The sequence below is a fragment of the Drosophila montana genome, unplaced genomic scaffold, assembly GCF_035044405.1.
Source record: "Drosophila montana isolate Dmon_TW-CO22-7 unplaced genomic scaffold, ASM3504440v1 contig_3326_1, whole genome shotgun sequence".
NCBI lineage: Eukaryota > Metazoa > Arthropoda > Insecta > Diptera > Drosophilidae > Drosophila > Drosophila montana.
Window position 1 is genome coordinate 411,680 of NW_026998210.1, and position 25,783 is coordinate 437,462.

The following is a 25,783-nucleotide window of genomic DNA, read 5'->3' on the forward strand; positions in this document are numbered from 1 at the left end:
CTTTTGGGCCATGGCAATGAATGAATATACCCTATAAAACAGAGACATGCTGCGATCATGTTGGCCAAAGACAAAGTAAACAAATGTGCTCAAAGTTAAATCAAGTTTGAGGCGCAGATTCATCGACTAAACCGACAGAGCACAGCCACACACTCGGATCTATAGAGCTAGCTACATGGCCAGGATCAAGGTTATCGCGATGTGCTGCTATCAGGCACACGGATGATGCCCTTATCTGCGGGCAGGGCGTGGCCAGCGGGGGGCGGGGGGATGCGGGGTATGCGGTGTATGCGACGTTTATCAGCGGACAGCGCCACAGACGACAGACGACAGTTGACAGTGGACAGTTGACAGAGGCGAAAGTGAGAGCTAAGTGAGCTAAGTGAACGAGACACAGAGCGACAGACAGACAGACAGAACCGATAGCATGTGGTGGATGCGGAAATTGGCCATCAACTGGCGGCTGCAGCGGCGCTGCCGGAGCTCTGTGCCCGACCAGAATCGGCTGGGCATCATCGGGGTGCCCTTCGCCAAGGGGCAGACCAAGCAGGGCGTCGAGCTGGCGCCCGATTTGCTGCGCCAGAACAAGCTGCGTCAGGTGCTGCAGAGCAGCGACGGTAAGCTGTTAACCTAAAGAAGAAGAACAAGAAGAAGAACAACAACAAGAAGAAGAACAAGTTTGATTTGATTTGCGTTAATCGTTGATCGTTTATTTGGCTATCGATAACAGAGCGGCTGCGAATAACGGACTACGGCAACCTGCAGTACGCGGTGGACGAGAGATTGCTGCAGCAGCAGCGCCAGCATTACCATCACATACACAACTATGCGGACTTTATGGCCTGCAATCTGGCGCTGATCGGGCAGGTGCAGCTGATGCTGCGCGAGAACGCCCAGTTCCTGGCCATTGGCGGTGATCATGCCATTGGCTTTGGTGAGTGCGGCAGCGTTGCCAGACTGTCTGTCTGATTGATTGTCTGTTTGATTTTCTGTTTGATTGTCTGTTTTCTGTTTGATTTTCTGGGCAGGCTCCGTGGCGGGTCATTTGCAGCACACGCCGAATCTGTCGCTGGTCTGGATCGATGCGCATGCGGACATCAATTTGCATAGCACCTCGCAGTCGGGCAATATACATGGCATGCCCGTATCGTTTCTGCTGCCGCAGCTGCGCGCCACCTGGCAGCATGCGGCGCTCGACAGGATCGCGCCCAATTGGTGAGTTCTGCTGCAGCTGCTGCTGCTGCTGCTGCTGCTGCTGCTACTGTTCTCTCTTCTTCTTCTTCTTAACACTTGCTGCTCGTTTCAAACTTTTCGAGTATTTCTCTTTGTTCTGCTCTTTATTACATTTCGCTATCGCTATCGTTAACGGTAACGGTAACGGTCGCTTACAGCTAACACACAACATATACGAATGCTTCTTCTTCCTTAACGTGCAAACTTAAATATAGTTCTATGTTCTAATTGGAACTGAAGGCCAGCTCGCTTACGTTCTAATTGGAACTGGAAGCCAGCTCTCTTATCACAGTTTCTTAGCGAAATAAGTTTTTTGGTTTGGTTTTTAGTTTTCGATTTATAGATTTTGATTTGTTTGTCGTTTGTCGTTTTATTCTTATTCTTCTTCTTAGTTTTCTATTCTCTTTGAGCTTTTAGTTTTTTGTGTTTTTGTGTTTGTTTGTTTTTGTCTCAGTCTTAAATTGTGTTTGGTTTGTTTTTTGCATATTTTGATTCTTACTAAGCTAATTATTTCGTTAACATTACTTAATTGTAATTTTTAGCTTTCTTCACTCTTTTTTTTTTGGCAGTTTCTCTGTTACATGAATTTCTTTAGGAACCTGACCACAAACCGAAAAACTTTCATATTCAATTGAAAGTAAAAAAAAAAAAACAAACCAACAATTTGATAACGAAAAGAAAACACAAATACACATAATATATATATTCTATACATATATATATATGTATATATGTATAAATAAGGAAATCGGAAAATGAAGGAAACAAATCGAAAACTTACGTCAATTAGATTCGAATATATATATTATAAATTGACGTGTTATTATTGGAAGCTTCAAAATCAATAGACTATATATATATGTATATATGTATATATAATATTGGAACTACAAATGAACTCAACTCACAGCTCAGCGTATCCTTGATCCTTGATCAAAAGTATATATATATGAGAAAAACAAAGATCAACAGAGAAAAAATAGGTTTTAATCAAAGAAAAAATCGCCCAGCTACGTTAAATTTTTGAACTATTGCTTTAACTATATTTGGTGCATAATTTGCTAAGTGGGCGTGTCCCCTCCCCTCCCCTCCCCTGGCTGGTGCTACAAAACAAATCAAATCAAATCGAAACCGAAAACCGTTAATTCAACAAAATATTCTAGCTTAAACTTAATGTTAAATTGCCTAACATTTGGTTAAAGTTGCTTGTTATTCTTCATCTTTGCTTACATACATAATAGATAATAAGTAAGTAGTACGAGTTAATTGTATGTGATTCATATGAAACTTAAAATTAACAGATCGCAATGATCGATAATCCAAATCGAAAACCGATCAAAATATGAGGCTAAAACTCAAAATAGAATTTCTTATCGAGCTTGCGGACGAGCGTACACTCTCAACAGATAGACAGAGACAGAGAGAGTGTGTGTGCGTGTGTGTGGGTGTGTGGTTGGAAAACAAAAAGAGTTACACTGAAAGAAATGAAAATGTGTGTGTGTGTGTGTTGTTATTATGTACACAATACAAATACTGCACGGAATATACACAATACAACAAGAAATTCGACAAAATATTTGAAATATGAAAATCAACTAAAGCTGAATTATTAATTGGCTTATGGAATTTGCGGGGAATGATCTGTGATCTGTGATCCGTGATCCGTGATCTGTGATCTGTGATCTGTGATTTGTGGCTTGGCGGTGCTTTCAAGTTCCTGCTCGGTTTTTTTTTTTGTATTGCATTTCAAAAACGAAAACATTCGAAACGAGAAAAAACTTTCGCTTGTTTTTTTTAAATTATTTTTATAATGTGTTAAAAAGAAAACATGTTTTAGTTTAAGGATTTGGTTGATACCCCTGCATATGCGAAATGAGCTGCAATTGGAACTCGTGACTTTTTGAAGCTATCTTAAGGAAAATTTGATATTCATATGGAGGAACTAAGTATATAAAAAAAAAGGGAAACGAACGAAAAGAAATAACTATGGGACTTCAAAAAGGCGGACTACTTTTGGCTATAAGCTCGCTAAGGCAAATATGAGAGAGAGAGAGAGAGAGAGAGCATTTATGGGGGAAACTATGCAAGGGTATTGCAGCTTCGGCTTGCCGAAAGCTATCTTTTTACTTTTACTTCTTTTTGTTTTTTTTTTTTGATGGCGCTTCACTTTGAAACTTATAAAAGTTGTTATTTTTTTGGTGGAAATGAAGGAAATTACAATACATAAACGTGTGTTTATAATACGCAGCATGTGTGTGTGTGTGTGTGCGTGTGTGTGTGTGTGTGTGTGTGTGTGTGTGTGTCGTGGATGAATGCACACACACACACACACACACGCGCACGCACGCGCACGCAATGCGTCGAATGGATTAAAGATATATATATATATATATTATGCATAAATAAGTATGTAATTACAATCAATATCGAATGAATCATATATAATTATACAATCAGTAATTATTGTGTTTGGTTTTTTGTTTTTTTTTTTATGTTTTTCATTTTTTGTTTTTTTTTTTTTTGTGGCAATTAATTAATTAACTAATTCAAGTTAAACATGTAATCAATGTAAATGTTAAATGTCAAATTCAATTGAAAAATCGAACAACAACACACGCCTGAAAATAAATCAAGAGAAAGAAACAAATTAGAAATATGCATAAGTTTCTGTTTTTTTTTTTTTTGCAGTTTTTTTTTTTTTTTTGAGGTTAGCTACAATAGAAAAAAGAGTAGTAAAAAAACCATTTTTGAAGTCAAAACTCATCATGGGCGATGTTTATTATTGAGAAAAATCAAATATTCAAATTTTCAACGCTGTACAGAGGAAAGCAAATCAAATTATATATATTAGCCTGGATAAATGTATTTGGTTAATTGTTTTTTTTTTTTTTTTTTTTTTTTTGGGTGGGGTGTTTTTTTTTTTTTTTTTTGTTTTTATAAATAATTAAGTGTTAGCCGTGTTTTAGCTCTCGGTTGGATGCTGCTTCAACTTTATTCGCTTTACTTACCGGAAATAAAATCACATCTTAAAAACAATAAAAATCTTCTTCGAGCTACAACAACAACAACAAACTGAAAGGGGCGGTGGTGGGGGGGGGGGGGGGGGGAAGAAGGCAGAAAACGGATATATAAGTATATATATAGAAAAGGAAAGCATAATTAGCTAGGCTACGATTTGGTCTTGGATATGGTTCCATAATAAAGTCCAAATAAGAGGCTGTGCATATACGGGGGCATATACACAGCGAGAAATCGAGTGGCAGCTTGCGTGAGAATTCAGTTATGAGAAGAGGCGAGTTTTGTTTTATCTATTTTTGGCTTACTTACACACTAAAACATAAAAAAAGGAAATCAAGTCGTTTGTAAATACACTGCGCAAAAAAACATATACGCTTCTTTTATATATGTATGTATGTTGTATAAACACGGAACACTTTGTTGGTATTTTGGAGACTGTAGCACAACAACTGAAACAAATTTGGAGAAAAAGTTTGTGTGCGTGTGTGTGTGCGTGTGTGTGCGTGTGAGAGTTAGCACAAGTTACACTGTAAAAAAGAGTCAACTGTACTTCTTACAAATCACAAAAGTTCAACCAAAAACAACTGTATAAAGAAAACAAAACCAAAACTGATTTCGCGTTTCCTGCAAAAAGTTGTACAACAAAGAGAGCGCACCAAAGAGAGTGGGAGAGAGAGAGTGGGAGAGAGAGAGTGGGAGAGAGAGAGCGAGAGCATACGAGTGGGAAAGGCAACGGCTGAGAGGCGGCTAGACAAAACTAGAGGCAGCAGACGGCAGATGAAAGAGAGAACGATCAAAACTGAACGAATACTAATGTGGAACTAAACGAAACAAATGACGAAACGTAAATGTAAAGAACACAAGCGAAAGCAACTAGGAAACGAGAGAAGAACGAACGAAAGATAGAACGAAACATGTGAGCATCATCGATGTGGGGTAAAGAAAAACATTGAAAACTTTGAAAACTTCGATAACTGAAAAGTGAAAACTGAACCAAGTTTTGTGTATTTTGATATGCAAAGCAAGAAAAACTCATAATCATATATTTTGCAAATACATTTATAATATAAATTGTTGGTATTTTTTTTTTGTTTTTGTTTTTGTTTTTATCTTTTTGGTTGCATTGTTTTCCATTTGTATGTTGAAATATCATTTGAAATGTTTGGATAAATATTATTAATTAATTGATATAAATATGTTAATAAAAAAATTAAATAGTTGCATCATCATCATCATCATCATCATCATCGTAATCATAATCATTTTGCATGTATAATATACATTATATATCTGGCGTATTGTTTGTTTTACGGGTTTCTGTTTTGGTATTTCTCTTGTTTAATTATACTTCTTTTTTGTATCTTGTTTAAATATTTGTTATATATATATATATATGTATATATGGATTTTCGTTTGTTTTGGTTTGAAGTTCTTTAGGTATTTTAGTTGTTCGTTCGACGTGTTCTCTTGCAATTGTTATTGTTATTGTTGTTGTTGTTGTTATTGTTGTTGAACGAACATATTTTTGTATTGTATTGCATAAATAAGTATACATACATACAAGCATATACATATATTAAATGATAAGCGCATATAACTAGAGATTATACGATAATTAAGCGTAAGACTAAGGCTAACTAATCATAATTTATAATCAATTCAATTAAAATCAAAGTATTCTCGTTTGCACACAAAACAAAATTGATAATATCGCATTTGGTAAAAGAAATTGCAACTCTTTTTATTCTTCGTCCAGTTTCGTTAAGTCCCGGTTCGTGGAATGTGCCCAAGACACAGACGCAGCGAGAGAGAGAGAGAGAGAGAGAGAGAGAGAGAGAGAGAGAGAGAGAGAGGGGGGATAGTGTATGTGTGTGTTAGAGTTAAGAGAGTTAACGAAGTGTGTGTGAGAGTATAGAGAATTAACAATTACGCCTAAGTACGGCCGCGATCTTTTGACTAGGCACGCCTCCCTCAACATAAAGGGGCGCCAGATGTACAGATGAACGGGAATGTTTCGAGCAGTTGAGATCATTTAATTAATTGCTGGCTTGACTAGCTTTGCTGGACTGGAATGCATCAATTCCAATTCCGTCCATGTATAACACATATGCATGCTCCGCAGAGCGAAGACAGAAGCAGCGGCAGACGGGGGTCTGCATAGCTCTGTGAGGGGGGGGGGTGGAGGAAACACACAAAGAACGTTTACGAATAGGATGGGATACAATAGAGAGAGAGAGAGAGAGAGAGCGAATGAGAGAGAGACAAATTAACGGTAACAAAGTAAAACAAAAGTATAAAAAAAGTATCGAAAATAATACAAGAGACACAAGAGAGAGAGAGAGAACGAAAGAAAAGAAAAAGGAAAAGAAAAAACCAAAAAAAAAATATCTGCGAAAATTGTTCAAATGTTGTTTTTTTATTGAAAATTAATAATTATTATTATTTTGCGCTATTTGTTGCTTGCTTGCTTTGTTCTTGGCAAAAAAAAAAAAAATTATAAAAAAAAAAACGTCAATCAAAATTATAAAAATCATAAAATTAAACATAAATATAATGAGTAATAAACATAATCGTTAAAAGAAATCAAATCGAAAGAAAATTTGTTGAAAGAGAAACATAAAATTATAAAAATCAATCGAAACACAATTTCAATACACAAAGTTCTCTTCATAAACATTATACGTGAATATATTAGATACGCATATACATATCTACATATATGTGCCGGCTAGGGTCTGTGTGTGCGCGCGTGTGCGTGTGTGTGCGTGTGTGCGTGTGTGTGTGTGTGTGTGTGTAGGGCAATGACAGTGTGTACAGGAAGTTATAAATTTAAATCATAAATAAATACAAAAAATATTCAAAGTTTTAACAACAAACATGAAAGTGAAATTCAATTTTGCAATGTTGTAAAACGCCGCAGCAAATGTAAAGCTGTGTGTGTGTGTGAGAGAGAGAGAGACAGAGCCTGGAGAGCAGCCTAAGCTGATCTGGCAATGCTGCCGCTGCTGTCAGTTTGTATGTGTGTGTGTGTGTGTGTGTGTGTGTGTGCACTGCGCTCTCTTCTTCTTTTGTGTATTCTCTTCGCTTTCGTTCAAATTAAAAGAATTCATTTGCATTTGAATTTAAATTAATTATATAAAATACAATAAATAATATTCATGTTATTCTGCTTTTTGTTTCTGTTGTTGTTTGCTTGGTTTTTTGTTTTTTACTTAAAGTTTACGAAAAAAATTATGTGTATATATATATATATATATATATATATATCAAATTTGCTTAAATACGAAAAATTACACGAAAAAAATAATTGTTATATATTGTTGTTGTATAATAATATTAATATGTTTTAAATTACATAAACATAAATGTTCCGTTCGCCTCAACTTATCAATTTGCGTTTCATTTACTTTTTTTTTTGAGTTTTTTTTTGTTTTTTTTTTTTTACTTAAGGAAATTATAATTGTAATTAAGCTGAGATGCATGTTTTGTTGTTGTTGTTGTTGTTGTTGCTGCTGCTGCTGCATTTTAAAACTATTGCACAATATTAGAATTACATAATTAATTAAATGTTCGAAAAATTAAATAAAATACAAATTATAAATAAAGTTCTTTAAGGTTTGACAAATAAATTAAACAAAATCAAGTACATCATTTCCACTTAATGTTTAAAGTTTGTTTGCTTTCAGTTTTTCATTTTTTTTTTTTTTTTTTTTTTTGCTCCTTAGCTATACGCATACATATACATTTACATGTACATGCATATGTACATACACATACATAAAACTAGCAAGAATTATTGCAAATTTCAGCGCAGCCTGCAAAAGGCAAAAGAATAAGTCGCAGCAGACGCTCTCTGCGCTCTCTCGCTCGCTCTCTCTTTTGCGTTTTGCGCTCTCGCGCTCTTTTTTCGTTAAAGAAATTGATACAGTTACGGGGGCAGGGGGAGGGGGGCATAATACATAATATACGTTCAGTGTTTGTATACATATAAGTATAAAGAAAATAAATCTTTGGATATTTCGATATTACAAGAAAAAAAAAAACAGAAAAAAATTATATATATATATATAGAGAGAGAAAACTATTACATAAATTATAATTTCGTTTCGTGTACATGTGTGTGTGTGTGTGTGTGTGTGTGTGAGAAAAAAAATTGAAAATTTTCAAGACAGTTTTCTTTTTTTCTTGGGTTTTAGGCTATCGCGTTCAATTTTGCTATGCTTAAATTTTAGCTAGATTTTTAATTTGTATAGTATCGGTTTTTCTTTCTTGTTTTTTGTTTTTTGTTTTCTGTTTTTCTTGAAGGGTGGCAACTTCGTGTAGCTGTTAGACATGTTGTTGCTTTTAGGATTTGCTTCTTCTTCTTCTTCTTCTTCTTCCAACTGCTAATTGAGAGTAAACTCTTTGCTATATGTTAGTTAATGGTATATTTAATTAGAATATATTAATATAAATTTGCTTTATTCGTATTGTATATTGAAAATATTTTATTAATATTTGTATTTGTTTGCTTTTTGCCTACATTTTCGACTTGTTTTGTTTTTTTTTTGTTTTTTGCGTCTGCCTCTTCTACATTATGTTCTTCTTCTTCTCCTTCTTCTTCTTCTTCTGCTAGCTTAGTTTGCTGACTAGATTTCTTGTTGCAAATTTTGTTCAAACAAAAAAATATGGTTTTTGTTTTTGCCTATAATTAAGAAAAAAAAATTAAATAAAATAAAAATAATTATGAATATTGTTTATACATAAGCTTTTCTTGCCCTCTGTTCTTTAGCATTTCCATAATAATGTTTGCTTTTTGCTAAGGATCTTCTTCTTTAAGGTTTTTCTTTGTGTTTCAGTGTGTGTGTGTGTGTGTGTGTGTGTGTGACATAAATTAATTGTTACTATATATATGTAAATAGATATATTGTATCTACTATAAAGAGAAAATCATTATCGAAATTAATAGACATAGATAAGTTTGGTTTTTCGTACATAATAATGAAATCAGAAACATGTTTTATAAGTCTCTCTTTTAGTTAAATATACATTAAATAAATATGCATGGCTCTAATAAACTACGAGCGCATTTGATCTTGTTGTTGTTGTTGTTGTTGTTGTAAATATTGTTAAAGAAACAAAGAAATCATACAAAACGCATAGAGGAGCTGTTTATACCAAAATCCAATTGAAACATAAACTTTTGCAATATCTAAAATTGTAGGTCGCAAAATGAAGCCAAAGATAATTAAATTGTAACTCACGAGTTTTCAACTGATAAAACGCAAAACGCAAAACCAAATTTCACAAATTCAATTGTGTGGGCGGGGCGGGGTGGAAAGAGGATTAGTATATACGATGGTTGCCCATTAAGCATGGGTAATTGTTGTAGTTGTTCATGTCGTCTATAGTTTACCCAATACTCTCGAGGCCACTGTAAATGCTGTGCTGTACGGTGCTATATACACTATACACTACTGTACGGTATGTTGCGGCACTGTGCTCAATGGCTGGCACGCTACTGTATGCAGTGGCAAGCGTTGCGCGATGCCTCACCGCTTGGCATGCCGCTGTATACAGTGGTGTGCCATATTATTGTGTACAGTGCGTGTTTCTCGCTTGTTTCTAGACAGCGGGCAAAAACCATCGACTTGAATGGTTCGTTTTTACATTTACTGCGTGTTTCTTTTCTTTTCTTTTTCTTTTTTTGTCAAGAGTTTACTTCGCTTCTTTTTTTTTTTTTTTAAGTTTTAGGTTTTTAACAAAAAGTTCACTTACATGGCTAGAAAAACGCTTTGCTAATGATTATTTTTTTGGTTTTTTTTTTGTTTTCTTTTTTCGGTTTTGTCAAACTTTTTGCCATATAAAAAATGTTGTTGTTCTTGTTTCGTACTGAGTTTTGTTGTTTGTTTTGTTTTTGTGCTACGCTTGCTTCATCTTTTATATTTTTAACGCTAAAAATATTAGCAATTGGATACTTGCTGGCTTGAACTATACATTATATAAAGTATATAAGGTATATATGTGTATATATATAGACATACATCTATGTAGATACACATATATATGCGTATGTATAAATATTATAGTATAAGATTCACTAACAATTATTTACTTTAGTAAAACGTTTCAAATTTGCGCATAAATTATTGTATTACTTTTGCGTTTTCTTCTCTGCTTTCTAACTTCGTTCTAACCTTACTTTCTGCACAGTTTTCTTTTTCTTTTGCTGTTGCACACTTGTCCCGAAATTTCTAGCTGCGTGTGTGTGTGTGAGATAGATAGATAGAGAGAGAGAGAGAGAGAGAGAGAGCGAGTCGGCCGTTAGTTCTGTTGCTTTCGCTTGGCTTTCGTTAAGTTAAAGTTATGAAAAACAAACACAAAACATTAAAATGTATATACCACACATACACACACACACACATACGTGCATATATATGTATATATATATATATATATATGGGTGGTGTATATATAATTCGTTTCGTTTTCTTATTGTTTTTTTTTTGTTAATACTGTAGCAGCCTCCTTGTGTTTATGCTTAATATGTTTTTTTTTTGTTTTTTGTTTTTAAATACTTTTTGTCAGCCTGTTGGGAAAACAAAGACAAAAACTAACGGCCCCGACGCTACACTGCGAGAAAAGTTGCGGCTTTCTTGTTTGTTGTTGTTTTTTTCTTACTCACACACATTCTGTTTTTGTAGAAAAATTGGAGTGTAATTAACAGCTTTTGGTTTGTTGTTGTTGTTGTTTGTTTTGTTTTGTTTTACGTATTGTTTTTTGTGTGTTTTGTTTCTCATTTTGTTACTGGAAGATTTCATTGCTGCTTACTTAGTTATAATTTTAAAAATTGTTTATCTCTTTTCGCTAGGTTAATTTCTTTTAATTAAATCTTAGTTTTTTTCGAGTTTTTCTTTTTGTTTTTTTTTGTGATTTTTCTCATAATTGTTTTGTTGATTTCTTTGTTTAGTTTTTTTTTTTTTTTACTTTTTGCGGCTAATTCGACTGCGGCTCGTCCCTGCTCGGGCGCTCAATAAAAGCCGTCAGCTGTTTTTTTTTTCTTCGATTTGTTTAAATATTGCATTCGACACGTACGTTTTTTTTTTTAAAGTTTAGTTTAGTTAAGTTTAGCTTTTGGTTTTATGTTCTTCGAGTTTTACTTAAATGCTAAACAAGAATTTTGCTATTGCAACGGCCGGCGTTTCGGGCCGTCGTTTCGTTGTTTAGACGCGATTCTTTAGCCAGACGACACGCTCCACAAAACGATGCATTGTGTGTGTGTGTGAAGGTGTGTTTGTTTGTGTGTGAAGGTGTGTTTGTGTGTGTGTGTGTTATACACAGGCATTGTTGTTGCGCTTAGTTATCGTAAGACCATGCATATTTATATATATGTATAAGTGAGTGTGAGTGTGTGTGTGTGTGTGTGTGTGTGGTTGTATAAACTAGATAAGTATGTGTGTGTGGGTGTGTGTGTGTGTGTGTGTAGTTGCACTCCGGCTGGCTGCTCCTTGGTGTCGTTTGGCGGCTTTCCATACGCACACAGAAAACTTTACTTGGCCTTGTTGGTCTTAAAGCTGACCTGCAGCACGCGATTGCCCATGGTGTAGCCATTGAGTGCCCGGATGGCCATGGCTGCCTCGTCGTAGTTGGTCATGGAGACAAAGCCATAGCCTTTGCACTGATTCGTTGTGGGATCCTTGACGATCTTCACCGATTGCACAGCGCCGAAGGGGCCGAACAGCTGCCAGAGCGCCGCCTCCTCCGTTTCGGGCGCCAGATTATATATAAATATGGGATATGCGCCGCCGGGTCCGCTGGCCAGCGTTGTCGCTGCCGCCGCAGCGGCGCCGAGGCCATTCGGCAGCATCACGTCCAGCATATCGCCGGCCATCGGTGAGAAACGGGCCAGTCCCTTATTGACGGGCGTGTGCATTGCGCCGCCAATTCGTCGCACCAGCTGCGGATTGAGGAATGCGGGCAATTGCGGCTGGATGATCTTGCTGGTGCTGCCGGGCGTGTTTGAGAATTTCACCACAATCGGATCGGTGCAGCTGCTGGGCGTGGTGCCATTTAAGGCAATAATCGCACGGGTCGCCTCCTCGCGCTTATCGAACCGTATAAAACCGACGCCCTTGGTCTGCGTATCATTGCCGGCATTCTGTAGGATGCGCGACGTTATGATGGCGCCGAATGGCGCAAATATGGCCTCCAGCTCCTGTTGGGTCATCGTCTTTGGCAGGCCCGACACATACAGATTGGCGCCCTTGATGGCATCCGATGAGGGTCGTGCGAACGAGACCTTAATCGTTTTATTTTGCAGCCGCAGGCCATTCAGAACATTGACGGCCTGCTCCGCATCCTGGGGACGCACATAGTTGACAAAACCATAGCCGAGACTCTGGCCCTTGCTGGGCGCCTGCGGATTGAGCGGATCTATGTACACCTGCGATTTGTCGCGTATCAGCTTGACGGACTCTATTTCGCCAACGCTGCTGAACAGCGAGCGTATCTCATCCTCCGTCATTGTCTGTGGCAAATAGTTGACAATCAGATTTGTGCGCGTCTCTGTGCTGCCATTGCTGCCGTTCTGTGCGCCGCCCGAGTTGCCATTCGTGTTCGCCTGCTGCACGACCTGCTGCTGCTGCACCTGCTGTTGCACGACCTGCTGCTGCTGCACCTGCTGTTGCACGACCTGCTGCTGCACGACCTGCTGCTGCTGCTGTTGCACGACCTGCTGCTGCTGCTGCTGTTGCTGTTGCTGTACGGCAACAACTGCCTGCTGGACTTGCTGCACCTGCTGCTGCTGCTGCTGCTGCTGCACGACCTGCTGCTGCTGGACAACCGCTTGCTGGACAACCGCCTGCTGTTGCTGCTGCAGTTGCTGCGTGACGGCTGCGGCCGCTGCGGCAACCGCTTGCTGTGTCTGCTGCTGCTGCACTTGCAGTATCGCCTGCTGCACCTGTTGCTGCTGCTGCTGCAGCTGGGCGGCGGCGGCCACGGCCGCTGCACTCTGAACGGGCGCGGCCGCATTTGTTGCGGCAACAGCAGCCGCCGCGGCAGCGCTCTGCATTAGCTGCGCCTGTGTATCCACGCCGGTGGCGCCCGTGTTTGCCATCATAAAGTCCACTGAATTGTCGCCAATTGCAATTGTTGTTGTTGTTGTCGTCGTCGGAGGAGGAGGAGAAGGAGAAGGAGGAGACCAACGCAGGCGCAGCACATGGAAAATGAAGAGGATTAAATGTCAAGATTAAACCATTTGCCAAGTGTGTTAGTAGCAGTTAGTTCTAATTAAATACAACTACCTCCCCATTAATATACCCAACTACCCTTGCAGTGAACGTGCATACATATACTAAATAGATGGACGCTTTATGGGAATAATCTTAGGCTTGCGTTCTCCTCTTTTGTATACCCTAAAAGCGGGCATCATTTCGTTTTGGGTTTCGGTTCAGGTTCAAGTCGCGATTGATAGTATATCACAACACAAATACTCTCTATGGGAATAATCTTAAGCTTGCGTTCTCCTCTTTTGTATACCCTAAAAGCGGGCATATCTATTTGTCTGTGTAAATACGTTCCTGTATGAAAGACCTGAGACCTGAGTTCTATATATATATATATTCTAGTATATCATACACAGAACGAGTTTATCATTTCTTGTCGATATCTACACCCAATTTTAGAATAATTTATAATATCTTGTCGATCATCATATCGATAAATATCGATTTTAAGACATGATTTTTTATGGTATATGCTGATAATAATTTAATAAGCTTTGATATACTCATAGAGTTGGGGGCCATATTTGGGCACGTTAAGTTTCATAAGGATCGGACTGTAAGCACCGAACCAATATACTGAAGACCCTTTCCCAAAGGCTACGATAAGAAGAAGCACAGCCCGTGTATATATGTATATATATATATATGTAGCTTCAAATGCTTGTAAAGGCAACTCGACGCCGTAGGTAGGGTAGGGTATCTGCTAGTCGCCTAGCTCAAGAAGCTGCTTTTCCACACTCTGGTTCAGCCTGCTTTTGTTCAAACCTTGTCATATATTTATCAAATTTTAATAAACCGACTCAGCTTTTAGCTGCTGATTATAACTAGACATACTTCTATATTCGCAGAACTCCCATTAGAATAAATACTCTCAAATATATATGAAAAGGAACATTTTTTATTTTCAAAGATACTTTACTCAAATCCCCAACAAGAAGCTCAATTTTAATTTGAATAATTTGTTAAAAACTTATCAAGCTCGAATAACTAAGTAATAATCCATTTAAGAATTAACGAGGTATAAAAAGCTTTTCAGAAACTCGACACTAATTTGCTTGAGTCAATTCTTTAAGTTTTTCCACAAAATGAATCACTCAGCACATTGTTAGAATTATTCGCAAATCTGCAAGGGTATTAAATCTTCGGCAAGCCAAATACCTTGTTATTAATTTACATTAAGTACAGCTAAGTTTAGTTAACGCTGAAAGATTAGCAGAGGATTTGCACAGTGGCGCCGCCCTGCGGCCCACTTCAGCGGCAACTTATTTTTGCCTTAGCAGTCACACACACGCACACACACACACACACACAAATAGAGAGTGAGAGAGACAGGCAGTCACTGAGCAGGAACGAGAGCGGGCGGATAAGAGTGTGATTTTAATCTCAGGCACAGACAAAAATGCACATTAAACACACAGACACAGACAGATATGGAGGCTCAGAGACACAAGACACGAACACACCTCTAGAGCTGCGCGTGGGAGGAGGTCAGAGAGCGTTTGTGTTGACGTTGGAGAGTTTTTGTTGCGCTGAGCTTTTTTGGAATTGCCGTTGACGTTGCCGTTGCCGCTGCGAGACCCGCTACGTCGCAAGCACGCGATGCTACTGAGCGCAGGTCCTTGCAGGGCTTTCGTGCCATGCTGGCGTTAGCGTCTCTCGTCCTGTAACCGCTCCTGTTCCGGCTGTCGTTAACATTGCTGCTGCTGCTGCTGCTGCTGTTGTTGTTGTTGTTTTTGTTGGAAGTTGTAACAAAGCACGTACCCGGCCAAACCCAGTTATGTAATACATATATACAGGCACACATACATACACACACACGCACAGCGGCAGGCAACGAACTCTACACGCAGCAGCAGCAGCAGCAGCAGGACATACCCCTTATGAAAAAAAGCCGTAAAGCAACAAAAAGAAATTGAAAACTAAAAATGAGCATCCGCCGTGAAGCGTGCGCCCATCCAAAATCGAGCTAACCCACCCGCCCCGTGTATATGTGTGTGTGCGTGTCTGTGCAATAGTGAAACGTAGCAACCCTTAAAACCAAAAACAAGTTATAATATTGCTTTTGCAAAAATTACTAGCACACACACACACACATACATACATACAAACGCAGTGCATACAACAATACGTAAGCTGGGCTCGCCTGAGGGTTAAATACAGCAGCGGCAAGAACAATGCCACCCCCTTTGTTTTAACAAACAAATCGGCATGTGCGTGTTGTTTTTTTTTTCGTTTTCAACAGTCTGGCAACGCTGCGGCAACGGCTGCTGCATGATCTGTGAACTTGCACTTTGGGTGGTTGCTGTTGGCAGCGTCTCTCACGCGACACACACAAGTCAAAAGGTCAAACAAAAACTAACTAACGTACGTACGTACGTACGTACGCACACACACACACACATGCAAACATAAGCCGATACATATTTGCACGCCCACATGCCAAAAAGCAGAGCGCGTATTCTCTCTTCTCAATTTCCATGACAACTGAGATTTCAAAATGTCTGGAATGACCGCTCATCCTTATCCTTTCCACGCACACAAACACACACACACACTCGCTCACTCAGTCACACATACACACACTCGCTCACTCAGTCACACACACACACACATCACACCGTTTACAGTTATATATGCATTTGTTTAAATACTCACTTGTTTCGATTAAAATGTTGCTATTTTGTGTTTGCCAAACAAATTTGATTTGATTTCTTGACGCGCGCGCGCTCTACACGGCGCTGATTCTTTTGATTTCCTCTTTCTCACCTCCTGCTGCACACCTTGATTAGTTAGCAGTCTGCTGGACAATGGGTTTCCCTCACTATGTCCAGGATATGTCCTATACTTGCGTTTCGTTTTTATTGTTGGCTATAATTGCGGCTATTTTGTTGCTAATAATTAAACAAACGCTGGTGTTGTATCGTCGTCGTCGTCGTCGTCGTCTATTGTTGTATGGAAAAAAGAGTATAGATAAGAACCAAAAACAAAAAAGCGGTAAATTTAACTGCACGTCTTTGCCATTGAGCGTTGGTGTTATCGTATTTATCGATTTTATCGATTTTTCCCAAAAACCTAAGTTACAACAACAACAACAACAACAGCAAAAAGGCATAGATTTTTGCCGAATTCTGCGCGCATGCATGCACACATATGTGTGTACGTATAAATACATGTATATAAATTCATATTTTACTATTTAAAACAAATCGACGCAAACGTTTTGTTACACAATTTCGGACAATGTGTATGTGTTGCTGTTGTTGTAATTTTGCGTTTGTTTTCTTTTTGTTTTTTTTTTTCAATACTGATGATTATAACAGTATCTCTCAGTTTCTGCTGCGTCTCTGCCACTGTGCTAATTTATTGCGAGCGCTATTGGGAAGAGAGCGGAGCGAGCACCCACCGCCTTTGCTCTTACTCCCTTTTGCCATACAATGTATGGCAGTTCCCTGCATTGTTGTTGGTTTTGTTGTTGTTGTTGTTGTTTATATGTATATATTTTAACTAGCGCGCATATTTTACCACCCATACATATGAATATGCATACATGTTTGCAAACACACACACCGACGCACTTAGTATCTATAAGCTTTTTGTTGTTGCTAGACGACGCGCTTATTAAATTAAAACACGCGCTGCTTTTGTTGTTGTTGTTCTTGCTTAATTTAAAAACAAAAAGTAAAACAAAAAACGAAATAACAAAAAGTATAGATTTATACACTGCCGTAGCGTTTGTTATTACTGTTTGCCGTTGAATTGTTCTAATTTGTATTTCCGCGCAATTCTCTCCGTATTCCCCGAACTACAATTTGTTTAGTTCAGAGTGTTGCTGTGGCAACAAAACACTACATTGTGACAGCTAATACTACTACTATTACCACTTTGGCATAAAAAGAACTTTAGCTTAACGTTAACGTTTTGTTTGCAGTTTACTAATTTATTTATGGCAACCGGCGTTTTGTTTACTATGTTCAGCAAACGTTCTCAGTCACTGCAGTAAAATCAAGAGCGAGTTCTTACGATAAGAGTCTACTACTATTTGCCGCTGGTGTTGTAGTTGTAGTCGTTGGTTGTCGGCGTACAATGCTCCTTCCACATAAAATCGATATGCTAGCTGCGCCCTTTTTGCCACTCACACAGCTACACAGACAGACAGCAGCAGAGTACACACACACATAGCGCCCGTTTTACAGATACACAGCACAGAAAGACAGAGTGAGAGAGAACGAGCACGCTGCGGCAGCAATGCGGCATTTAGCAGTAGATTTTAACGCACAACAACTATAACTACTACGACGGTTACTACTACAACGGCTTATACTACTACTACTTTTTGTCTAGTTGCCCAGCACCGCCTTCCAGCCCTCTCGGAACCGATCGTTTGCCTCTTTGCCTCTCTTTTGAGTTTGTTGAACTGTTTGGCGCTGCCGTTTGTAGTCTTTGCGTCTTGTCTACGTTTTTCCATACCCATTGCATATTGTAATTTTGCATACATGTATCAAATAGTTCCACACACACACACATACACAGGTACACACACTTAAAAGCAACAACAAAAAATACACAAGTATGTATATGTATGGATGTGTATAATTGCACAATTATGCACCGCGTAGCGATCGTTTGGCAATTTTCGTAGCATTTTTTTGTAGCGTTTTGTTGTTGTCGTTGTTATACGTTACGCTTACGTTTTGTTGCGGCTGCTACTGTTGTTGTTTTTGCTGATATTGTTGGTGGTATTGTTGTTGTTGTTCTTGCACTTTACGTAGTTTTCTATGGCAATGCGTATATTTTATTTTAACAATTATAAACTTTTGTCGTCGGTGTTTTCATTACTTTTTTTCAAAAAAAAAAATAAAAAATCAATTGCAAAATGAGCTGAGCACACGAGCTGAGGCAGCGCACACGAGCGTTCAAACGTACTGCGGCGTACAACGTCTAGCGTGGAAATGAAAATGACGCGAATGCGAACGCAAACACAAACCTTGCTACCCTCAACGAGAATATATACACACGCATACGCTACGTATGTATGTGCATGTGTCGATTTCTATGAAGCGAACACGAGAGAGGGAGAGCGACCAGAATACGTGAGCGAGGGAGAGCGAGAGCAAGCGAGTGGAAGCACATTCGTTTTGTTGACCAGCCGTTGTTGTTGTTGTTGTTGCTGCTGCTGTTTTTCCTGCTTTGTTTTCGTATGCTCAATGCGAATTTTCTCTGTGGATGCACTCTCTCTCTCTCTCTCTCTCTATCTCTCTCTCAGGTAATCGGCTCCTGTCTCTGTGGCAAATCGACTCTGACTTCGTTAAACCGGGTGGGTGATCTGCTATAGAGAATCTCCTTTTGATACAAATAACTGAGACCGCTCGTTGTTTAATCAAATAAACTTATACTGTTACAAAATATATATTTTATTCAGAGCGATATTTTAAATTTGAGAGCCATGACTTAATCAAAGACACATATTTGTGAATATATAACAAATTCAAAATGGCTGCTGTTCGTATTCATGGAGCTGTCATTCCAGCAGCCTGGAATTATGTGTGCCCATGCCAGCAAGCATGTCTGTCATACAGCTCGATCAAACGAACGCCCACAAACAGTCAAAAAAAAGTGTTGCCAGAATGTTGCAAACGTGATCGTTTAGTGAATGGCGAAATTGCGCTTAACTTTTAATTTGAATATAAAATGTAAAATACAGAGAATATGAATTTTGGAAATTCACAAATTGTGCTTTATAGATATGAGGTCGTCAACCGTTTTATGATGCTGTGTTTCTATGCTGGCAACCGCTCTCTTTTCACTCTCTTCGCATGCATATTATCCTTGCCAGGCGCGAGGGCTGTTTGGCGTGTTTGTGTGTTTGTTTGTGTGTGTGTGTATGTTTTGCACTGCAACCACCAACGCCAGGGTTGTTTTCTGTACAGCGTACACCCCCTACAGCCGGCCCAACTTGAAGCCAAGCGCCTGTCTAGCGAGTTTTTTGGACTTGGGCAGGGTTTGTGGCATGCGTGCGTGCGTGCGTGTGCTTAATTGCGCTTGTATTCATCATGTATGTATGTATGTTTGTATGCCTGTGTGTATGTACGCTTCCTGTTCTGTGCTGCCCACCGGTTTCCATGTGCTGATTTTTATGGCACAACATTACAAATGTGCCGCCGCGTGTCTGTTCCAATTTACACGCAGTGAACACATTGTTATTGTTGTTTTTGTTGTTGCTACTCGCAAAAACATAAAAATGTAACTCAACTTTTTGCGCTGGGGTGGTTTTTGGGCTCTTTTTATTTTTGAGATTTGGGTTGCCAGACGGTCAGCCGTTGCCGAAGGGGGTGGCCAGACGAGACAGATCGGCGGCGCGCAAGTGTTTGCCCGTTGCCATATCCTGTGCAAGATAACCATAATTTATGCACATAAGTATTTGTGTATATATGTGAATATATGTACATATACATGTATGTGTGTCTGTATGGCTGGGCCAAGTGTGAGCTGCCGATTAGCATTCAGCATTAAACTATGCATGTTTGTGTATATATGTATGTATGTACATATATGCATACATGTATGTATACTCTACACTCATGTATGTACAGTGAAAGCTCTACTAACGGACATCTATGTTGCGCAGACTTCACCTTTAGCCGAACCCACAACTAAAATAGCCCTACATTTTTTTTTTTTTAATTGTTGAGAAAAATGTTTGCGTAAATATGACTTACAACTATCAACTATCTATCAACAATAAGCAATTTTTTGAAAACAAAATATAAAAGTTTTTCAATATACATTTTTCGTCTTTATTTTATATAGTATAAAAAAGTATAAACATAATAGTGCGAATAAAAAGTGTTTGTTTGATCAGTTCTGCTTAATTTCTTTAAGTAGGCAATTTGTTCGCTCACGTGAGCCTTCACTGTATATAGACACAAGTATATATAATGTATATATGTACATACATATTTACCTATTTATTTGCATGGCGATAAGTATTTGTGATAATAATTAATTTGCGCCAACTATTGTTTCTGCTGACGCATGCTGCTCACATGTCCACAGAGCGCGTGTGTGTGCGTGTGTGTGTGTGCGTGTGTGTGCGTGTGTGTGTGTGTGTGTGTGCGTGGACGCTGTGTGGCCGGGCCACGTGCTTGGAGCTCAAGCTCTCGCTCGCTCTCCCCCTCTCCCCCTCTCCCCCCCCTCTCTCTCTCTCTCTCTGTCTCTCTCTGTCTCGCTCTGTCTCGCTCTCTGTCCATCTCAATCATTGTTAGCGCCACGCAGTATGCAACACATTTCCCGCAGTGCTGCCAGATTGCAGCAAATCGAAATGGACATCGACTTGGGCCTGGCGATAATAACAAAAAAAAGGACTCGTGCAGGGGAATGGGCATGGGAATGGGAATGGGAATGGGAATGGGAATGGGAATGGGCACGGGAGCATGCTTAATCCTTTGGCTCTGGCGAAAACAAAGCGCATTGTGCCAGCACCTTGGCCGCATTACAAAAAAGCCGGATTAAAATAGCAGCCAACGTAAGTTGACAACAACAACAACAACAACGGCAGCAGCAACAAGAAGAAGAAGAAGACGGCACATTTTTGGGGGTTGCAGCAAAACTGGGCAAACTGGGCGCACCCTTAAGCGATTTACGATTTGGCCGATGTACTTTGGTTAAACAGAAACTACAAAAACTACAAAAAACAATAACATGAACTGCTGCAGGCACTGCACCAATGTCTCGGCCAGAAGAAAGGCTAGAAGCAGCCGCAGGATCGGGCTGGTCGGACTGGTCATGATTCATCCCTCCACCCCTCCCCCCCTCCTTTTCCCAACCCACGGCGAGCTGCCTTGAGGGGCGGCACATTTACATTTACATAAGGGTCCTTCGGGGCGCTTTCAACTTTGCACGTCTCGCTGCACACAACGATCGACAGATGCACTTTTTCCCGAAACTAATAATAATAATAATAATAATCATAAAAATTACCATAAGACACCGAGAGCGAAAACCCGATCGTTGAGGGCGAGAGTGAGAGTTGGCCAGAGAGAGAGAGAGAGAGAGAGAGAGAGAGTGAGAGAGAGGGACGCGAAGGGACGCAGGATACGCTGCTGTGCCATTTTAATTGTGGCATGTGTTTCCGTTCTTCTCGACATTCCTCCCTCCATCCCTCTCCCCCTCTCCCCCTCTCTCTCTCTGTCTCACTGTCAATTTGTTGTGTTGCCTTTGGCACAGTTCAGTGCTCAATGTAGAGTCCTGTCGCTGGATCACGGCTGCCAGCGGCCACCTGGCTTACTAATCAGCATCTGAGCTGACAATCACATGCATTTGCAGCAGTTGCTGATTGATTGAATATTTTCGAGCAAGGCATTTCTAGCTTTATATGCGATATATTCGCTTACATAACCTAAAAAGCGGCATTCTCACTTACATATATGCGACCTAACCTCAATATCTTTACGCTACTCGAACATAACCTCAAAATGCAGCGCTTATTGGGCTTCAGGCGCATTTTACAACTGTAAAATGCGACCTAACCTCAAAATAGGCAAGCAGCCCGAACATAACCTCCAAAAGTTGCGCTTGTTGGGCTTCACATGCTCCACAGCTGTGGAGCTCACTCTCTCTCTCTCCCCTCTCTCTCTCTCTCACACACTCATTCTCACGCTTTCTCTTTGTCTTTATTTCACACGCTTTTCTATTTTGTGACTCATTTCAGTTTGCCGAAGGATCAATTGGTTTACATTGGCTTGAGGGACATTGACCCCTACGAGGCGTTTATATTGAACAAATTTGGAATACGCTACTATGCCATGGATGTAAGTAGAATGAGTACACACACACACACACGCACACGCACACATGCACACACACACAGAGAGACATACTCGCGATCGTTGTGCGTTCTTTTGTGGCTGCTTGTAAAAATTGTAAAATTCCGGTTTTCGGGCAGCAAAAGGATCAAATGACGATCGTGCGTGACAGCCTCAACAGAATTACAGACACACACACACACACACACACATGCGCACACACCATATCGTGTGCGTGTGCGTGTGTGTGTGCGTTGTAAATGTAAGCTCGGCATTTATAGGGGTTGGCCGTGGTCGTGTCTCGGGCTGAGAAATTGAATCTAGCTGCACCCTTCTGCAGCCGGCAAAGTTACACAGGACACTCCCTAGTGCAAATACCTCCCCTCCTTACCGTCAGCAGGGCCTACCCCCCCCCCTCCCCGCCTCCCCTCTCCCCCTCTGATCGTTACATTCGCGCTGGCAACTTCCGATCGCAGGCGACGGGTGGTTGCTACGTGCTCGGCCACATCCGTTCGCATCCGGCGTATCCTTGTTGCCAGCCATTATTTATGGCTCGTGCAAAATCGACGTCTGTTGAAAAATGGTTTAATCGTTCCGAGCTGCAAATTTATTATAGCTCATTAGTTTGGTCCAAATGTGCCACAGAATCGCATTAACTGTACCTAGTTTCTCTTTTCTCTTTTCTCTTCTCTTCGCTTTTTGTGCTTGTTCTTGTTGCCAATTGCCGCCGCCGCTGGCGCCGGGCAATGGAAGCTCAAGCGATGCACCAATCGCCGTTGAGCGAAGCTTTCAAGCTTTAAGTGCCGTTAGATGCAAAACTTTTGCAGTACGGCCATTATACTTTTCTAATGAGCTGTGTAACACATCGTAGATAACATATTCAACACATTTTCTTTTGTAAAACATAATCATAAACGTTCTAGCATAGATCTTATGTCAATATTATATACAAGTATAAAATCTATTTGATCTATATTTGAAAGATTCCTTAACGATATGCAATGTTTCTTCCAAAAGGCCATCGATCGCGTGGGCGTGCCCAAGATCATTGAGATGACGCTGGACGCACTGAGTCCGCTGAACAAGATTCATGTTAGCTTCGATATCGATGCGCTGGACAGCAATGTGGCGCCCAGCACGGGCACCGCAGTCCGCGGCGGCCTAACGCTGCGCGAGGGCATCAGCATCGTGGAGGCGCTGCGGGACACCAAGCGTGTCCAGGGCATGGATCTGGTTGAGATCAATCCGAAGCTGGGCAGCGAACGTGATGTGCGCACCACCGTCGACTCCGGCTTGGAGATACTGAAGAGCATGTTCGGCTATAGGCGTTCCGGTGCGCGCTACTACAGCAACCTGGACACGGGCATACTGGGACGTGAACAGTGATCGATATATGCATAAATTTCAATATTTATATATATATATCTCACATATATATATTATATATAACATTTATGTATATTTTTGTATGTACAGGTCATTTCATATTTGTGTTTTTTTTTTTTTTTTTTTTTGGCTTAATATTATTAATTATGTTTAAACAGCAAATGGATAAATTTGATTTGTAGCATTATAATAAAAGGGAATTTGAAATTGATTGAACGGAGATTAGGTTTGGCCTTTCGTGGCCCGGGGCCAGCGCTAGAAATCAGACTTGCTCGCCGCCGCCGTTGGCAGATAAGCGGATATATCCACATTGGCCATCAGATTGGCGGTGCTGAGCAGCTCGTTAACCGGAACTGTTGGCGGCGCCGTTGCCGTTGCCGGCACACTGGCCACGCTGACTGTGGGCGGCGGCCCAGGCAGGCGCTGGTAAAGCTGCGGCGCAAAGAAGCGCAGCAGGCGACGCTGTAGGCCCAACAGCAGCGCATTCACAGCACCGGATATAACTATAATGCCCGATATAATGGAGCAGAGGCGTATGACAAAGGTCAGCAAATAGTCGCGATCGTGGCTGACAACAATCTTCAAAGCGGACCAATCGTATTTGAAGTAAATGCCCGGTGAGCCGTACGAATTACGCTCGGAATCTGTGGGACAAACGAAAGTTCAGTTAGATATAGTCAGAGCACCGATGCAGCAGCTGGAACTTGCCTAGCTTACGCACGTTCTCAGTGACGGCATATTGGAATGTGCTTATTGTGCTAAACGTATGCTGTATTTCCGTCGGCACCACCTTGAGGAAGTACTGCACCGTGGTCGCTTCCTCGCGTATGATGGTCTCATCGCCCTCCAGCGGCTGTACAATGCGCCGCGAATACTGGCCAAAGCTCAGACGATTGATGCGATGCGTAAAGTTGGCCGGCATGCGGCGAAACTCAATCATCCAGTGATCCTCAAACATGCCAACTACGGGCTGTGCGCCACCCACCAAATGGAGAACGCCGGCGACCTTATTTATGCCCAGCGTGCCGTGCAGCCGACATGCATCGTATTTGGACTCCAGCTGTGCCGCTTGTTGTGGCTGCTGCAGTGCGCCCGGCGGCGGAGGTGCAGCAGCAGCAGCAGCAGCTGGCGTCGCAGCATGTGTTTCGCTCTCCTTTGTGGGTGTCCGCTCGCGCAGTATATCCTTGAAGAGTATGTCAGCCACAGAGTGATATTCTTCGCGCAAATAGTGATTGGTCATCTGCATGGACTGAAAGTGACGGCGATCCGCATCCGACATTTGCCACCAGACGCCCTCGCGTTGCAGTGTGCCATACGCAAAAACATCCTGCTGCGTCTCATCCATCAGATCAACGCCGGAGAGCGAGGCGCAGGGCATGGCCACCGTAATATCCAGATGCATCTGCACCTGCTCATCCAGCGCCATGTCCGGCTCAAATTGATAAATGATTTCCGTCTCGTTCCAGTAATAACGCAGCTCCGTATAAACGAGGTACACGATGAGCAGGCGGCTCAGCAGCGAGACTATGTAAGAAATGACATTAGGTTAACATCGACAGAGAAAGATTGAGAGTGAGCTATAGCAAATTTGGATGCTCACGTGTGCCGCCGATTTCCGTGGTCTCCGTGTACTTCTCAGGCACCTTTTTGAAGGCATCGAGATTCTTGGCAAACTCGAGCAAATTGCTCTTGTCGCCACGGTAACGTAACGTGGCAGTCATTGCTACTAGTGGCAATTAAATTCGACACAGTCCAGTTTATAATTATTGTAAATTAGCTAAGAATTATTAATTGTTGCCCATTGACGGCAACATCATCGTCATTGCCACGTACTCCCACGTTGCTGGCGGACCTGCCCCTTAGCCAGTCCCCTTGCGTGCAGCGTACGTTTTCACTTCAATTAAATTATAGCTAATGCGCAATTGGCAGCAGCTACTATTTTGATTGCAATCGTCAATAAATGTATGCACTTTGGTTCTAAATATTTATATGTGTGGCAAAGTTATTACCGTTGCCGGCTAGATTGTTGATATTCCATATTCGATATATCGATTGACGATGTTTTTTTTGTCGATGTATTAT

The 25,783-nt window shown here is 40.6% G+C and overlaps 3 protein-coding genes across 4 annotated transcripts; 1 reads left to right on the forward strand and 2 right to left on the reverse strand.

The window, feature by feature from the left end:
- Positions 1 to 324: 324 nt before the first annotated feature.
- On the forward strand, positions 325 to 23,798 carry arg (arginase). The gene is made up of 5 exons (XM_064691097.1): positions 325 to 617; positions 731 to 934; positions 1,029 to 1,215; positions 22,222 to 22,321; positions 23,333 to 23,798. Exons 1-5 carry the CDS (start codon positions 428 to 430, stop codon positions 23,699 to 23,701), a joined length of 1,050 nt encoding a protein of 349 aa, XP_064547167.1. The 5' UTR covers positions 325 to 427; the 3' UTR covers positions 23,702 to 23,798.
- elav (embryonic lethal abnormal vision) lies at positions 11,278 to 18,364 on the reverse strand. 2 transcript variants are annotated; one of them, XM_064691094.1, is made up of 3 exons: positions 18,203 to 18,364; positions 16,170 to 16,456; positions 11,278 to 13,356 (listed from the first exon to the last, which is right to left on the reverse strand). In XM_064691094.1, coding segments are annotated over exons 2-3 (1,578 nt in total). In that variant the 5' UTR covers positions 16,171 to 16,456; positions 18,203 to 18,364; the 3' UTR covers positions 11,278 to 11,779. The 2 variants fall into 2 exon arrangements, with proteins under 2 accessions (XP_064547164.1, XP_064547165.1); XM_064691095.1 differs by lacking the exons at positions 16,170 to 16,456; positions 18,203 to 18,364 and adding an exon at positions 14,978 to 15,236.
- Positions 23,796 to 25,734, reverse strand: LOC135434494 (endoplasmic reticulum-Golgi intermediate compartment protein 2). Its single transcript, XM_064691096.1, has 3 exons — positions 25,302 to 25,734; positions 24,410 to 25,225; positions 23,796 to 24,345 (listed from the first exon to the last, which is right to left on the reverse strand). Exons 1-3 carry the CDS (start codon positions 25,420 to 25,422, stop codon positions 23,957 to 23,959), a joined length of 1,326 nt encoding a protein of 441 aa, XP_064547166.1. The 5' UTR covers positions 25,423 to 25,734; the 3' UTR covers positions 23,796 to 23,956.
- Positions 25,735 to 25,783: the final 49 nt, after the last annotated feature.

Bases quoted from the DNA above. Each gene is read 5' to 3' on its own strand.
- arg (XM_064691097.1), top strand. From the start codon at position 428: ATGTGGTGGATGCGGAAATTGGCCATCAACTGGCGGCTGCAGCGGCGC. The intron at 935-1,028 runs GTGAGTGCGGCA...TTTTCTGGGCAG, and splicing joins TGATCATGCCATTGGCTTTG to GCTCCGTGGCGGGTCATTTG. The intron at 1,216-22,221 runs GTGAGTTCTGCT...GACTCATTTCAG, and splicing joins GACAGGATCGCGCCCAATTG to TTTGCCGAAGGATCAATTGG.
- LOC135434494 (XM_064691096.1), bottom strand. From the start codon at position 25,422: ATGACTGCCACGTTACGTTACCGTGGCGACAAGAGCAATTTGCTCGAG. The intron at 25,226-25,301 runs GTGAGCATCCAA...TTTCTTACATAG, and splicing joins CACGGAAATCGGCGGCACAC to TCTCGCTGCTGAGCCGCCTG. The intron at 24,346-24,409 runs GCAAGTTCCAGC...TTTGTCCCACAG, and splicing joins TGAGAACGTGCGTAAGCTAG to ATTCCGAGCGTAATTCGTAC.